Raw genomic sequence first — 14,027 nt, forward strand, 5'->3', positions numbered from 1 at the left:
TGTTTTTGACCAGCTTATCCATAGGGCATTCCCCTGGGACAGTGCCTCTGGTTGCCTGGATGCAAAGTATTGGCATTTTGCATTCCGGTGTGTTGCAAATAGGTCTATTGTTGGGGTGCCCCATTTCCTGAATAGCCTCTCTGTTTCCTGACTGTTGAGTTCCCACTCGTGGGACGCTGAAGTCTGCCTGCTGAGCCAATCCGCTTCTACATTGTCCTTCCCTGGCAGGTGTATGGCTAGCAGGTCTATTTTTAGTGGTATGGCCCATTTCCAGATCTCCTGTGCCAAGTTTGACAGCGGGAACGATTGAGTTCCCCCCTGTTTGTTTATGTAAAACATCGTTGTGGTGTTGTCCGTTTGTATTAGCACCTTCTGGTTGTATAGGCCTTGAGGGCTAGCAACACAGTTCTCAGTTCCAGGTAGTTGATGTGCCTGACTGCATCTGTAGGGCTCCACAGACCCCTCACTCTGAGCCTGTTCATGTGTGCGCCCCACCCCTTCTGGGATGCGTCTGTGGTGATGGTCACTGTTGGGTCCGGTGGTGTTAGAGGTTTCCCTTCTGTTATTCTCTCCTTGGTCCACCACCTTATCTCTTCCTGCACCCTGTGCGTTACAACCACTAGATCCTCCCAACTTCCTGTAGCTTGTGACCATTGTTGTTGCAGCCACTCTTGGAGTGGTCTCATTTGTAGGCATACATTGGGGACCAGGTGAATGCATGATGCCATCATCCCCAAGATCTTGCTCACAGTCCTCACTGTCAGAGCTCGCCCCTTCTGGTAGAGACGTTTCTCCCTCAGTAGGCTGAGCGTTCTCTTTTCGCTCGGTAAGACTCTGCATTGGATGGTGTCGATCTGGGTTCCCAGGAAGATCTTCACTTGCTCTGGTTCCATCGAGCTTTTGCCCCAGTGTATGGAGAAACCCAGGTTTGCTAGCGTTCTTGTCACCTGTTCTGCATGCTCCTTGCATGTCCTGTAACAGTTTGCCTTCACCAGCCAGTCGTCGAGGTAGGGGTACACGTGTATCCCCTTTCTCCTTAGGTGTGCGGCCACTGCCGTGAGGCATTTGGTGAACACCCTTGGTGCGGACTTTAGGCCGAAAGCCAGGGTCGTGAATTGGTAGTGATCCTTGTTTACTGTGAACTTTAGCATGTGCTTGTGCTGCCTGTTCATGAGGATGTGCAGGTACGCATCTTTGAGGTCTATGGTGGACAAGAAGTCCCCTGCTTTTATTTGTGGGATGACCTCTTGTAGGGACGTCATTTTGAATTTTTGGGTTTTGACGTATTTGTTCAGGAACCGTAGGTCCAGGATGGGTCTTAGACTTTCGTCCACCTTTGGCACAAGGAAGTAGTTGGAGTACACTCCCATGTTCCGTTCTTTGAAAGGAACTCGTTCGATGGCCGCTTTGAGGAGGAGTTCTTGGGCTTCCTCTTGCAGTAGTTGCAGCTCTGTTCCTGAGTGCTGTCTTTTCTTTGGTTTTCTGTTTGGTGGCCTCTTTTCCAACTCTATGCAGTACCCGAACTGCATAATATTGAGTATCCACTTGTCTGTTATTTTTCTCCACTCCTGGAGAAAAAAATCTCAATCTTCCTCCTACCGGCGTTGCATGTTCCTTTGTGTCTTGTCCGTGTAGCCCTCTCCTCTTTTTTTTCCGTGCTCCTCCCCCGGAGGGTGTGGGTGGTGGAGCACCCTCTTTCGTGCGAAGTCACTTAGAGGGGGGCTGTTCATCGCCTCTCCTTCTCTGGCCCCGTCCATTTCCTCTTGACCGAAAGGACTGGCCCCTGCCTTGGTAGTTCCAGCTTTGCCTCTGCTGGCCCTGGTGGCCTTGGCTGTCACTCTGTTGCCCCTGGTGGAAACTTTGGTGAGAATCTCCTCGCTGGCTTCCACCTCTGCCGTTCGGCCTCCGTGTAGGAGTGCCCCTTCTCATCCCTCTGAACTGCAGGGCTCCCATGGACCTTGCCGTCTCGTTGTCCTTCTTCAGTTGGGTGAGCTTATCATCAACTGGGGCTCCGAACAGTGTTTCACCGTTGAAGGGTGTGTTCAGGATGTTATTCTGGACCTCAGCCTTGAATCCTGAGATCCTGAGCCAGGCTTGCCTTCTTTCTGTGATGCCTATAGCCATCAGTCTGCTGGATCTTTCTGCCCCATCCAAGGCTGTCTTCAGGCATGAATTGGCGATGCTCTACCCTTCTTCCACTAGGTGTGCTGCCCTCTCACGGTATTGTTCCGGGAGGTGCTTGAGCAACTGTCTCATCTCATCCCAGTGCTGGCATTGATGCCTATTCAGGAGGGCGTTGGAATTCGCCATCCGCCAGTGCGTTGCGGCGTTCCTCTCAATCTTTCTGCCAGCTAGATCCATCCTCCTGCTTTCTTTGTCAGGTGGCGGTCCAGACGTTGTTGGGACGTTTGCCCTTTTCCTGGCCGTTGCAGCGATGATAGAATCTGCTGTGACGGATCCCTTGATGTAAGCTGGGTCTTGGGAGGAGAATGTGTACTTCTTCTCAGTCCTCGGCGTTACAGAACTGCATGTAGCCGGGTCCTTGAAGGCCTCCTTCACCTGGTCTGTGATACTCTTGAGCATGGGCAGGAACTGGCTTCTTGTCTGTATGGGGAGCAATGTCTCGAGCAGGAAGTCTGCTTTTGGCTTCTCCTCTTCCAGCTTAATTCCATAAGCTGTTGCCGCCTTTCTTACCACCTCATTGTATGCCCCAATGTCATCCGGTGGCAATGGCCTCGAGGGGTATGTTTCCACCGCCTCCTCTGGGTTTTCGGCCTCGATGTCCTGCCATTCCTGGTCTTGGGCCGTCGAGGAACCTGAGCCGTAGCTTGACTGCTGTTCCCCGTAATCCCCCTCTGTGTAGTAGAGGTCTTCCTCCTCTTCGTGCTCCGAAGGTTCCGGAGTTTTCGGCAGCTCTTCGACGTCGAACTCCTCGAACTCCTGTACCTCAGCGACGGTCGGTGGTGCCGGCTTCGAGGGGATCTTGTAACTTTTCATCTTTTCATCGAAGTCCTTCTTTCTCTGAAGGATGTTCTCCATTTCGGCCTCGAGCCTTCTTTTCTTTCTCTGCATTCCTGCGGCCTGCTCGCCGTCGAGCGTTTCGGCCGCTCTTTTCGGCGTCGTCGAAGCTTTCTTCGGCTCTTTTTCTTTCGAAGTCGAAGGCCCTTTTTCGGGGGCTTGCTTCGATGACCTTTGCTTTTCGCTGGTCTTCTGCCTCCGGGAGTCCTTCTCGGAGGATTCGCTGGGCTCTTTTTCGGAGGATGCAGCTTCGGTCGTCGATTTGCTCGGCGCCGGTGCTCCTTTCGAGGCTCTGTGCTCTGACTTTCGAGAGTCTGCCTCAGGTTTTCGAGGCCCTGTGGGAGTTTTCGGGGTCGTAGACTCTCCTACCTTATCAGGTGTTTCTTATCGGTCTCAGCGACCGTGAAGTCATCTGGTCCTTCGGCGATGTTGTCCTCATCGTCGGTGGAGAGGTCAAGTTCGTAAAGCGTCGGCGCTTGGCCCTTGTCCTGCATCGTGTGGTGAGCCGTCCTCTGTCTTTCTCGAATTCGGAGTGTCTTCGGCTTGAAGACTGAGCAGGCGTTGCAGTCCCTGCTCTCGTGGTCTATTGGCAGGCAGAGGTTGCAGACTGGGTGCTGGTCCTTCTGTGCGAACTTGTGGTGGCAGTTCTTGCAGAATTTAAAGGGCGTCTTGTACATCCCTGCGCTCAGGGGGGCCCCTGTGTGCGCATTCCTCCGAGGACATCGAAGATTTCGAAGTTCTCTCCTTTCTTCGTCGTCTCAGTCCTAAAGGTCCTCTTCTCTCGATGTTCTCAGTTCTTTACCGTTGAATATTTGCTGTATTTTCTCCTTTTCTCCTCCAAAACTTCTGGAGCTTCACGCGACAATCCAGACCCAACGGCGGAAAAAAGAATCTGAAGATGGCGCCCAAGGGTGGTAGCTTCCGCCGGAAGCACGCCGACGTCACCGAAGGTACACCAAATGGTGGGACGTCGACGCCCACCTAGGCTACAAAAAAAAAAAAAAAAGAAAAAAGACTACGATTCCGGACCCAACCACCAGATTGCAGAATATGCACAGCATAGTGAATCCAGAAAGATTCACGCTGCAAAACTCACTACACCTTGTGCTGCCAAAATCTTTGAAGAGCATTTGTTTCCACCAACTTCGCCAGTCTAGTCTAAACATGAAAGAGGATGGTTAGCTGGGGCATAACTCGAGAAGCGGCTGAGTTTACTGCTAAGAGAAAATTAATTAAATGAAGGATAATATGGCAGCATTCCAAAGAGACAAGGACCACATCTCCATGGGGGTCTCCGAGCTGGAATTTAAGTTTCAGGGTTAAAAGATGTCTTTTGAAGATTGCAATTCAAGCCATTTCACAAGTCAATTAGAAATTGATAGGGCTCCCTACTTTCCTTCCAGCCCAAAATAGTTCAACTTCCAGGCAAACTATATTCAAGGTCCTCGGAAGGGCAGTAAGAAAGAGATGCCATCAAACAACACTAATTTCCCAGCATTTCCAAAAAGAGAAATGTAGGTTAATCAAAGCTTTCAAGCTAGGAAATCTTGCCACAAAAGCATTAGGATACAAATGCAGTTCCTACCATTGATGGCATTGCTGGGTTGGCTACAGAGGATCCCCTATGCTAATGTTAAATTTACCTTCCTTGCACAGTTAGCCAAACGCTTGGTAGCAAAGCAATGAGGACATAGCCACACTAGACAATAAAATAATTACTATTATAGATTACATAGTGTATTGATCAACTTGAACTTTACAGTAAACTGAGTCCGGAACCACCACACCCTGGAGATATATGGGCCCAGTACCACTACTATCTGATGCAGGTTGCTGAGCCAGACGAGCACTGAAGTGTTGTTTAGAGACCCTTGTATCGGTGACCAGCGGTGTGAAATTTATGTGCATTTTATAATATGGAGTTAGGCGGCTTGATATGGAATGTGCTAAATTATGGGGTCAGGTTTGTGATGGGTCTGTATTGTTTTATTGCTATAATTTCTCTTTCAATTTCGAAAACGAATAACACCAATTTGAAAAAAAATTGAACTGTAGTTCCTACAACCCCATTACAATTTGAATCTAGCTCTATGAAGAGTCCCAAGCATTTTACAGCCTTTGTGAACAATTATCATCCTACGCCAATAAACCTAACTTGCACACCACATATCCTTTTGTGAAAATGTTATTTATTCTCGTTCTACACAAAGGAGTGTCAGGGTTTTAGCGGCTGGTGTATGCAAATGCACTCCCACTTTCTCTAATCAAGTTGAAATGTGGCATAAATAAGTCATTGACGTTGTGCTGCGGTGCGGTTTTCCACAATAATGTATTTATTCCATCGCCATACACGTAATAAGTCTCATACAGTCGCTACGTTTTCACAGTAAGATGGGCAGAGTTGGTCTTAAGTCTCACTGCTCACCCTTTTAAATAATTTTCTTCTTTCCTCGGCAGACATTGATTCCATAATCACAGAAAAGAATGCAATGTGACATTGAGTGCCACATGCACAAAAGCATTTTTGCATAATCGGGTTGTTCCAACCACAAAAATGCATTTATATATGTACAGAGCACAAACTGTGATTTGGTAACAGGTTACCAAATTGCAGTACATGTTTAGCGATTCGGTACTTAGAAGGGTCATGTTTAGGGCGCACCTTCCAGATACCGAATTTCAGTGCTCTATATGAATTTTTTGCCACTGAATTACAGTCGCAAAATGTTCAGTTTTTACTAACAGCTCAGGGACCAGTGCTTACTCTTAAAAATTAAATGTATGTTTCATTTTATTTATAGAAACGCATCACATATTCAATTAAGAAAATTGGTCTGCATAAAAAAAATTTGCTTTATTAAAATGCTTATTAAAAAGCCATCACAGACATACATGGTGGTCTGCTGACCCCAGCAGGTCACTATCTCTGTGAGGGCTGCAATTTTTAATGGGTTGCAAACTGCACCTCCTCGTTAATGTTCATGAGGTAGGTCAATCTGTGACCCAGTAGGAATAGCTAAATGAAACCCAATTAGTTTTATAAATTAGAAATATTGATTTCTTAAATGCAATTCACAGAAAATAGCAATTAGGTAATTGCTACACCTAAAATCTGTACATATGGTCCTTAAACTCTAAAAATGGGCAAAGCTCCAGGACCCAGTGTAGGCTTGGTATTTCTTTCCAACACTTCGCAGAGGGTTTCATTACAGTCTCATTCTAAGATACCCAGCTACTGTAAAGGCTGCACCTTCAAAGTGTAGGAAAAGCACAATGAAGATTGAGAAATTAGTCACAAAAGTGTTAGCCACCCAGCTGGCCTTGCTCATCTATTCAATTTAGTTTCAAGTCAAGTAAATTTTCTCAAAGCGGTCTATTATCTCGTAAATGTCAAGATCTGGAAGGAGAAGGCTCATTCATAACAAGCATTTGCAATGCAATTGGTCTCGCATTTGAGAGAGAGGTGTTGGTGTTGTAAATGACAATGTATTTTATCTATGTGTTTTTGTTAGGTGCGGAGTGGATGTATGTGGTGTGGAGTGGAATTATTTGGGTTCTATTGGAATTGTTAGTTGTGGAATTGTGCAGGGTGGAACTGTGTGGTGTGGAGTGCATTTGTGTTTTTGCCTAGTTATTAAAATGGATGTGAATGGATCACAACACTTCCTGAGGGTATGGCTGACACACTTCATCTAATGCCACAAAGAAAAGATAGTCAGGGACAAAGGAAGTGGGTACGACAGAAACAAGTTAATTTTGAGCAGCAGTAAGATCAATGTTCTTACTACAAAAAACATTTTTTTACTATAAACATGACAAAATTGGGCAGAAAATACGACGCCGTGATAACCTTTTCCCCAGGCATCGATCATGTTGTGCAAATCACATAGTCAAAGTGGGCTCTTAAAATCAATATTATCTCTACTTTGGGGAAAAGTTAATATTTACAAAAGAACCATCATGACTCTTTGATGACAGGTGCAAGTCTAAAATGCAAAGATAAATGTCACTAGACCAAAAGAAAACAGAACAAGAAGTTACATTATTACATTTACAAGTAGTGGGAGAAATTAGCGAACACGTTTAGCTTCAATAATATTACAACTAATATCAACAGAAATGTGGAAAAGGCATAAAGGCGTACACTGACCAACATCTTGTTCAAAGAGGTATGTATTTATCTCGAAATCATAGTTTCAGATTTATAGCTGCTAAAGCTTTTTGTTTTTTAATACGTATCACTACAGCTCAATGGAATTTTCCTTACACTGGCTTGCCCACAACTCAAATGTACAGCAAAGCGCCATATCCATTCACTGATTTTCGCTGTGCATGTTTGAGAAACGTGCAGTAACATGAGCAAAATTATGTATTTGACATCCACTGCTGAAAAAATCAGCAGTCTAAAGTCCTTGAAAACTGAAAAGGACAATCCAATTTCAAAAGCGGGCAACGTGAATGACAACATGCACACACCTATATCCATAGTGTAGGGACACTCTGCTTCTCTCTCAAGGTCTTAAACTTGGACGCACTCTGATTAGCGTGATGGCTTTTTCTCCACAGGGCGCCTTTCATAGGTAGAAGAATGGGTGTGCTGCTGATCAGCCATTGATGAAAAAGGGAAAGTGTGCAACAGCCCTCTTTGCAGCCCACTGAAGAATGTTTCTGTACCGAGGCGGCAAACACAGGAATGCGGCTTTGAGGTTACTCTTAAGAATCAAATGCACTGCAATGCACCTGATTAAAATGCGTTAAAAAAATATCCGATTGACCACAGATTCCATATAACTGCCCATGCATTTACACCGTAATACTTAACTGTGACTGAAACTGAAAACTAATGATGAACAGCTACTGTGTTGGAACAGAAAAGTGTTTACCGACACTTTTTCGCTTCTAGAAAAGCACAGACAAACAGCTTAACAGGAAATCTGTTCCTGGATATTTCTGCCGCCCACTTTTGCTTCCGTTTCACATCATCTCTGAGAAAAGAATTGATACAGATGGCGAACGTTCAGATTATTTAAAACACATAGAGGACAGTGAGTGTTTTCATATACTCCTCCGTTGTTTGTTAAAAGCGATGCGAGTGCCGAATAATAACGCATATATAAATAAAAAATAATTACTAGCCTTCGAGTTGCGTTTGATTTTAAAGAGAAAGTCGCATTTCAAATTTAAAAACGAAGCAGTATTAAATGGGTAAAATATCTAGAGGAGACCTAAAGAGCTGAGAAAACAAACAAACAAATCCCCCCGGCCCTCACTTACCTACCTCCGGCCACAGAAACGCTGGAACACGCACACCGCAAGTCGGCCTGGAGCGCGCCTCGGAAGAGATGCGGGAGGACAAGAGCGTGACGCGCGTGAACGTGCACGTTGACGTTCCCGCGCGTTCACGGACCTGAGTCGGCTGGTGCCCAGGTTTGGAGCTGCTCGTTCACAGCTCTGACTCCCTTGGCAGGGAGGAAGGCGGCTATAAGTCTCGTTGGCGGCAGCGCTTCGCGCTGCAACGCCAGCGAGACCTAAAAAGTGGATGACCACTTCTAGAAGCAACACTGTCTAGCCAGTCTATACCAAAATTTACAGTTGATGTCTCCTTGGATAACAGTGTCAAAGTGCACCACAAAAATACTACAAAAGCAAACAAATCTTTTGGGTGCAAATACAGATGGAAGAACCAGCTCTTTCATCAAAATCTTTAGGAATGTAAGGGTAAGATGGGAATTCTAGCGGAGGACCTTTGCTAATATTCAGAAGGGATCATCTTGTCGAGCTTGTAAGAGCTGAGCTGCTATTTAAGTATCTAAGATTGCAGGGCAGAATCAGTCTGCTTAAGTTAAAAACTGGACTCAAGAAGGACTGTTAGAATGAGCAAATGATTATTGTAAGCAAAATCATAAAGAGCTGGAGCAGAGCATAATCCTGCAGTTAAGAACCTTACAGCTCAGAAGAGCAAACTGGAAACAGTTTGAGAAAATTAGCTACAGCCTGCTATGTGCTTCTATTACCAGCACATGAACAGCATGAAGCACCCCTCAAGGTCTGACTGAAAGGGTTTCATTGGCTCCCAGTGGATGGCAGTTCAACAGTCTAAGTACTCGCGTGCAGAAATATGGATTGGTGTACGGTGGCAGAGAGGGTTACCTTTGAAGAAGGGGAATGCCTGTAAACGTTTGGGAATTACTGTATGACAACATATATAGTAAAGCATAAGACATTGTTACAAGGATGCATAGATGACACAAGAAAAAGGGTTCGGCCATGTAAGGGATCACAGCACAAGTGAAATAAACAAGATCAAAAAAGCCTGATAAATGTGAATAGGTTAAATAATGGCAGTAGATAAAATGGTGGAGTTATTATTTACAAAACGTTATCCGGTGGTGTAACTTAATTGTGTAAGAGTTCAGTGCCATTAGCAGCCATGTTATTTTGGAAAAGGTCATTTTCTATATAGAATGTCGACTCACTGAAAAGGTACATGAACGTCCAAAGGAGCACTAAGATGCATCTAAGGAAGGAGGACCAGGACCGCTCTTAGCTACCCTAGTGCCCTGATGAGAACTGCGAACAGGGCAGACAGTGGAAAAGCAGTCTGTTGCTCCTGCCTTTCGTGCCTACACAAAATGTGGGACAAGGACGATCAGGACACTGGATAGCTTTTGTTGTGTCCCACATCCACAAATGGCAAGCCAGAAGATACACATAGCTCTAGCATTTTATAGGCAAGGTGGGGGGGGGGGGGGGGGGGGGGGGGCAGGCAACCTTTCCGGCCCTTAGAAAATGCCAGAAAGGCATAGGACATTGCCCCAATGTAAAATAGCCAATAGACAATGCTGGGGAAAATTAACTTATGCCCTTGCCTTTTGCAAAGTGTAGCAATATTTGTACTCTTACTTGTGCCCCAGCTCATGGTTAAATTGAAATGTACTTCTTCAATTTTGTTTTTAGCCTGTCAGACAGACTGAGGAGAGTTCAGCATAAGTGGAGACACCAATGGCCCAACTACATCTTCATAATAAAGCATGGACTCTTCTACTCTGCTGTTTGTATTCTTTAATGGCATGGATGTTCACAGTCAGCAGTAGATCCCATCCTCTCCACACACCCCGCCCCCCACACTTACTTTTTTTTTTTTTAAACAAGTCTGGCGTTTCATTCTCTCAAGACTACCAACATGCACTTGACGGTTAAACAAAGCTTTTTTTATTGTTTTCCATGCTTTGGCTCTGAAAATGTCTGGTCAAATGCGAGATAAACAAACAGGCCTGCCCTTTTAAAAACTATAGAGAGATTTCATCACTTTGGGAAATTTAGCAAATGAGACTACTTTTCAGCCCTTGTCAAAATTTCTCGATGTTCAAGAATATGCAGCAGATATGCAAACAACCCTCAATATGGGAAAAGTCCCCAACCTTTTCCTTTAAAAAGGCAGGAAACTATAGCAAGCAAACAAAACTTGGTACCGAAAGCCTATTTAAAGCAGTTTATCTGTATTTAGCTACTTTGATGTTTTTGAGATCTAAGTATGTTACGAGGATTTTCAGGTTCAATTTGTAAAACAGTTTTTTGGGATCCAGTCCAAACTTTATTTCCCCTCTCCTTATCAACTGCACCAAACTTCACCAAAAATGACAGGACAAAAGTGAGAAAGTGAAGAGTCTTCTAATCCCAACTAGTCTTGGGGGAGGAGATGGGATCATAAAAAGGGACATCCGGTCCCCCCCCCAAAAAAAGACCTTCAAGTGCACTGATTTGAGGAATCTGTGCATCCAGAAGCAGGGGCCCACAGATCATGAGGCACAGCACTAGTTCCCCAAATCTGAGTAAACTATGCGTGTATGATCTTGGATCAGCTGGAAAAAGCAAGTAATGCTAAAGTGTCAACTGAAGTAATAAAGACTGGATACCCTGTGCCCACAGCCTTTTGTGCACAGCCATAGGCCACGCAGAACTGGCTCTGGCTATACAAATTCTGAGTGCAAGTAGTGGAATAACTCAAAATGGCAGGGCCACCCTGTGGAATAGGATGAGGGGTACTCATGTCATTACTTAGAGATATTTATTGGGCTTCAGGGATCCCTTGAAAAGTCAGGGCTTCCCAGCATCGACTGGGCAGCAGGGGCCGGCGTTGCACCTCTTCGAACTAGGCATTTCACAAGTCCACCACATGTACCTAGAACCTGTTGAAGGTCATAGGCAATGCTTTTTGAGAAACAGCGGCTGGGCAACCAGACTCTGCTGCCAACAGTGAGAGAGCCTACGTAGTGGGTACTTTGAACACAGGAGGTGACATAATGGTATGACCTCCACTCAAAGATGCTGCGCATGGCCATAGAGCTTGGTCAATGGTTCTTTTCTTTGGGCGGTGCCAAAGTATAGCAACACAACAAACTCTCTCAAGGCACCAAACTTTGGTAAATTAAGTTATGGTTATTTGCTGAGAAGAGAAAGAACGCTTACACAATTGTCTAAAAAGGATCAGACAAAGGATGTTAAGGTTACAATAAGAAACCTAGTAACCACGGGAATTTGTCAGTTGTGCCAAGCAGCACTGCCATAACTACTCTCAATTCACCACTGACCTCGCTAGCAAGGAGGGCTTGAGTCCAAAGTTTGTAGTCTTCCTTATTCGAAGCTATTTTATATTTACACAAAAAGCAAGTGAAGAGAACAAGTTATCCATACAGCCAACACGTATTCCGTGCCACTGGACTCTCAATGCAAGGTTGGGAAGTATCAAATATACAGCATGCATTGCGGAGTAAAAAAGGGAGTTCAAAATGGCTCCAGGTAACACGTTGTAGAATACAATGAGGTTGATATGGTGAATTTACATATTCCATGTGTTTATGCCTATAATGTCACAACATCGCAGAAGAGTGACTTTTTACTAGTACCCAGAATAATAAATGACCCTAAGTAGTTACTAGTTGAAAACCTTCGGCCTCTTTTAACAATAAGTATGCACCTGCAAAGAGTAGGCTAGGCTATGCCCCTTATGGCTGTCCACTTTCTGGGTCAAACGTATTGTGTAGTAGCTGATGCCACTCTGCCACTCAAAGGGCCAGACACTGCCACTCACATTTCTGAATCCACTGCTTTCTGCAAAGCCTCCTTTCTGCATCTGTTACTGGTAATATGATGGTTCTTATCACATACCTATGAGACAGGCCCTTCTCCCTGCACAATTTTGATGCTCCCTTGCAAACATCACTCAGAGCAAGGGGACATGTATGTAACAAAGGAGACCCCCTCAGCAGTAAATGGACATGAAAGCCTACCCTCTAGAAAACAGCAGGCAATCACACACATGGCTGTGATACTGCCCAGGCCGCTCTTCCCAAACCAATGCATGAAGGAGGGATGAAGCATTTCAAGGACTCAGCAAGTCAAGACAATGTGCAAGGTAATAACTAATCCCACTTCCCACAAGTGTGGAGGTACCATTACAAGCTTTCATCTGTAAATGCTTGTATTTCCCAATCTTATCTACAAATACTTTTCCAAATCAATTTAAAAGTAGTAGATGTTTGAGTCAATCCGATGAACAACTATGCTCAGACCTCATGGGACTGAGAACAAACGTAAATGGACCTTTTTTGCTTTTGCTGTACAGTCAAGGAAGCTCATACAAAACTCGAAAACTATCTTAAGTTATGCAAAATTACTTGTTTCGGAATGAAGAGGACTCTTGGCAAGGAGAGACTGTGGGGCAGGGAGCAGCCAAACTGAACGGCCTGGGCTCAACTCATCTTAAAAGGCACAATCACAACCAATGGACACAACCCCCAACCTTTGTACAGATATTGCACTGCTAGTAATAACTCAACTAGCTAGACCTTGAGTAAGCAATTACCACCAACAGCCCATGTCAACGACAGGACATTGAGCTCTATAAAAAACTGTACAGAACAGTTGTTGTGCTTTGTAGAGGACTACATTTACAAAGTAGATACATGGCTCAGTAAAGTGTGGCAGTAAATAAATGCTACAGTCGGTCATATTTTCTTTTCAATCTTTATATATATATATGTGGGTAAAGTGCATGCCCAAAAAGTGGACACTAAACAGTACTTCAAAGGAAACACTTCCATGTACTCTAAATTTCCATGCTAGAGAAACCTAAACTGAATAATTCCGATGAGAGAAAAATAATCACAGCTGGGATATTCAAGAAAAGCATTTAAATTCTACGAAAATAAAATCACTGGGAGGCAAAAATCTTAATTCCATGCTGAGAGAAGACACTCAAAAAGAATGTTTCAATAATAAGGGACAGTTCTGTATTTGGACTGTGGATTGTATTTATGTAGCAGCTTTATAAAGCACTACTGCACTAACAATAGCAATATTGGGTCTAAATAGTAACAGAAAGAGAAGTACATCTTAACCATAAATTATAACTTGTGGTTAGGCCTTAGACACAGTTGTGTATTGGGGCCAGATTTGTTCATAGACGTATGTATAACGAACAGCTCACTTACCTGGGGTGCAAACATGGTGTCATATGTGGGATTATAGGTGACTTCTTTGAGGGAAGGGTCAAGGTGAACTCCTGTCTCAACATCTTCCTAAAACAAAAAAGGACAACATTAAATTCAACAAATAACCTTGACTCCACATGGCAGACCAAACTACATTAAAATCAGCTCAATTTATTGGTACATTTACATTTGCCAAACAATATTTAGTAGTTCAAAAGCATAATTGTAAGGGTCTTTTTGATTCCAGCTAATGCTTGCTTTTGAAATTATGTCACTTTAAACGTCTATGAAAAATACGGTTTTAGTAATTCTAAATATCACAAAGTTTACTTAACAAAAAAAGGTAAAAACACTCAAAGTCTAAACATTTCTCACCCAATGGCCAAAATGACAAAGTATGAAGTACAAAGTCATTACAATATTCATACACCACTTCCTTTACATTTCTAAAAGACACTAAAGTAGTCAAATACATGTGTATCAATGCCTGCTTTTTACTTCTCCCTAAAACATGGT

General features: G+C 44.1%; 1 protein-coding gene across 1 annotated transcript in view; it reads right to left on the bottom strand.

Annotated features, from left to right (window-relative positions):
* CDC40 (cell division cycle 40) overlaps nt 1-14,027 on the bottom strand; it is a 405,957-nt gene that overhangs the window by 290,440 nt on the left and 101,490 nt on the right. Inside the window, exon 2 of the mRNA XM_078649170.1 lies at nt 13,512-13,598. Within this exon, the coding sequence (XP_078505296.1) occupies nt 13,512-13,598 (87 nt within the window). The remainder of the gene's footprint in view (nt 1-13,511; nt 13,599-14,027) is intronic.

Source organism: Lissotriton helveticus, chromosome 6 (assembly GCF_964261635.1).
Source record: "Lissotriton helveticus chromosome 6, aLisHel1.1, whole genome shotgun sequence".
In the NCBI taxonomy this organism is placed as follows: domain Eukaryota; kingdom Metazoa; phylum Chordata; class Amphibia; order Caudata; family Salamandridae; genus Lissotriton; species Lissotriton helveticus.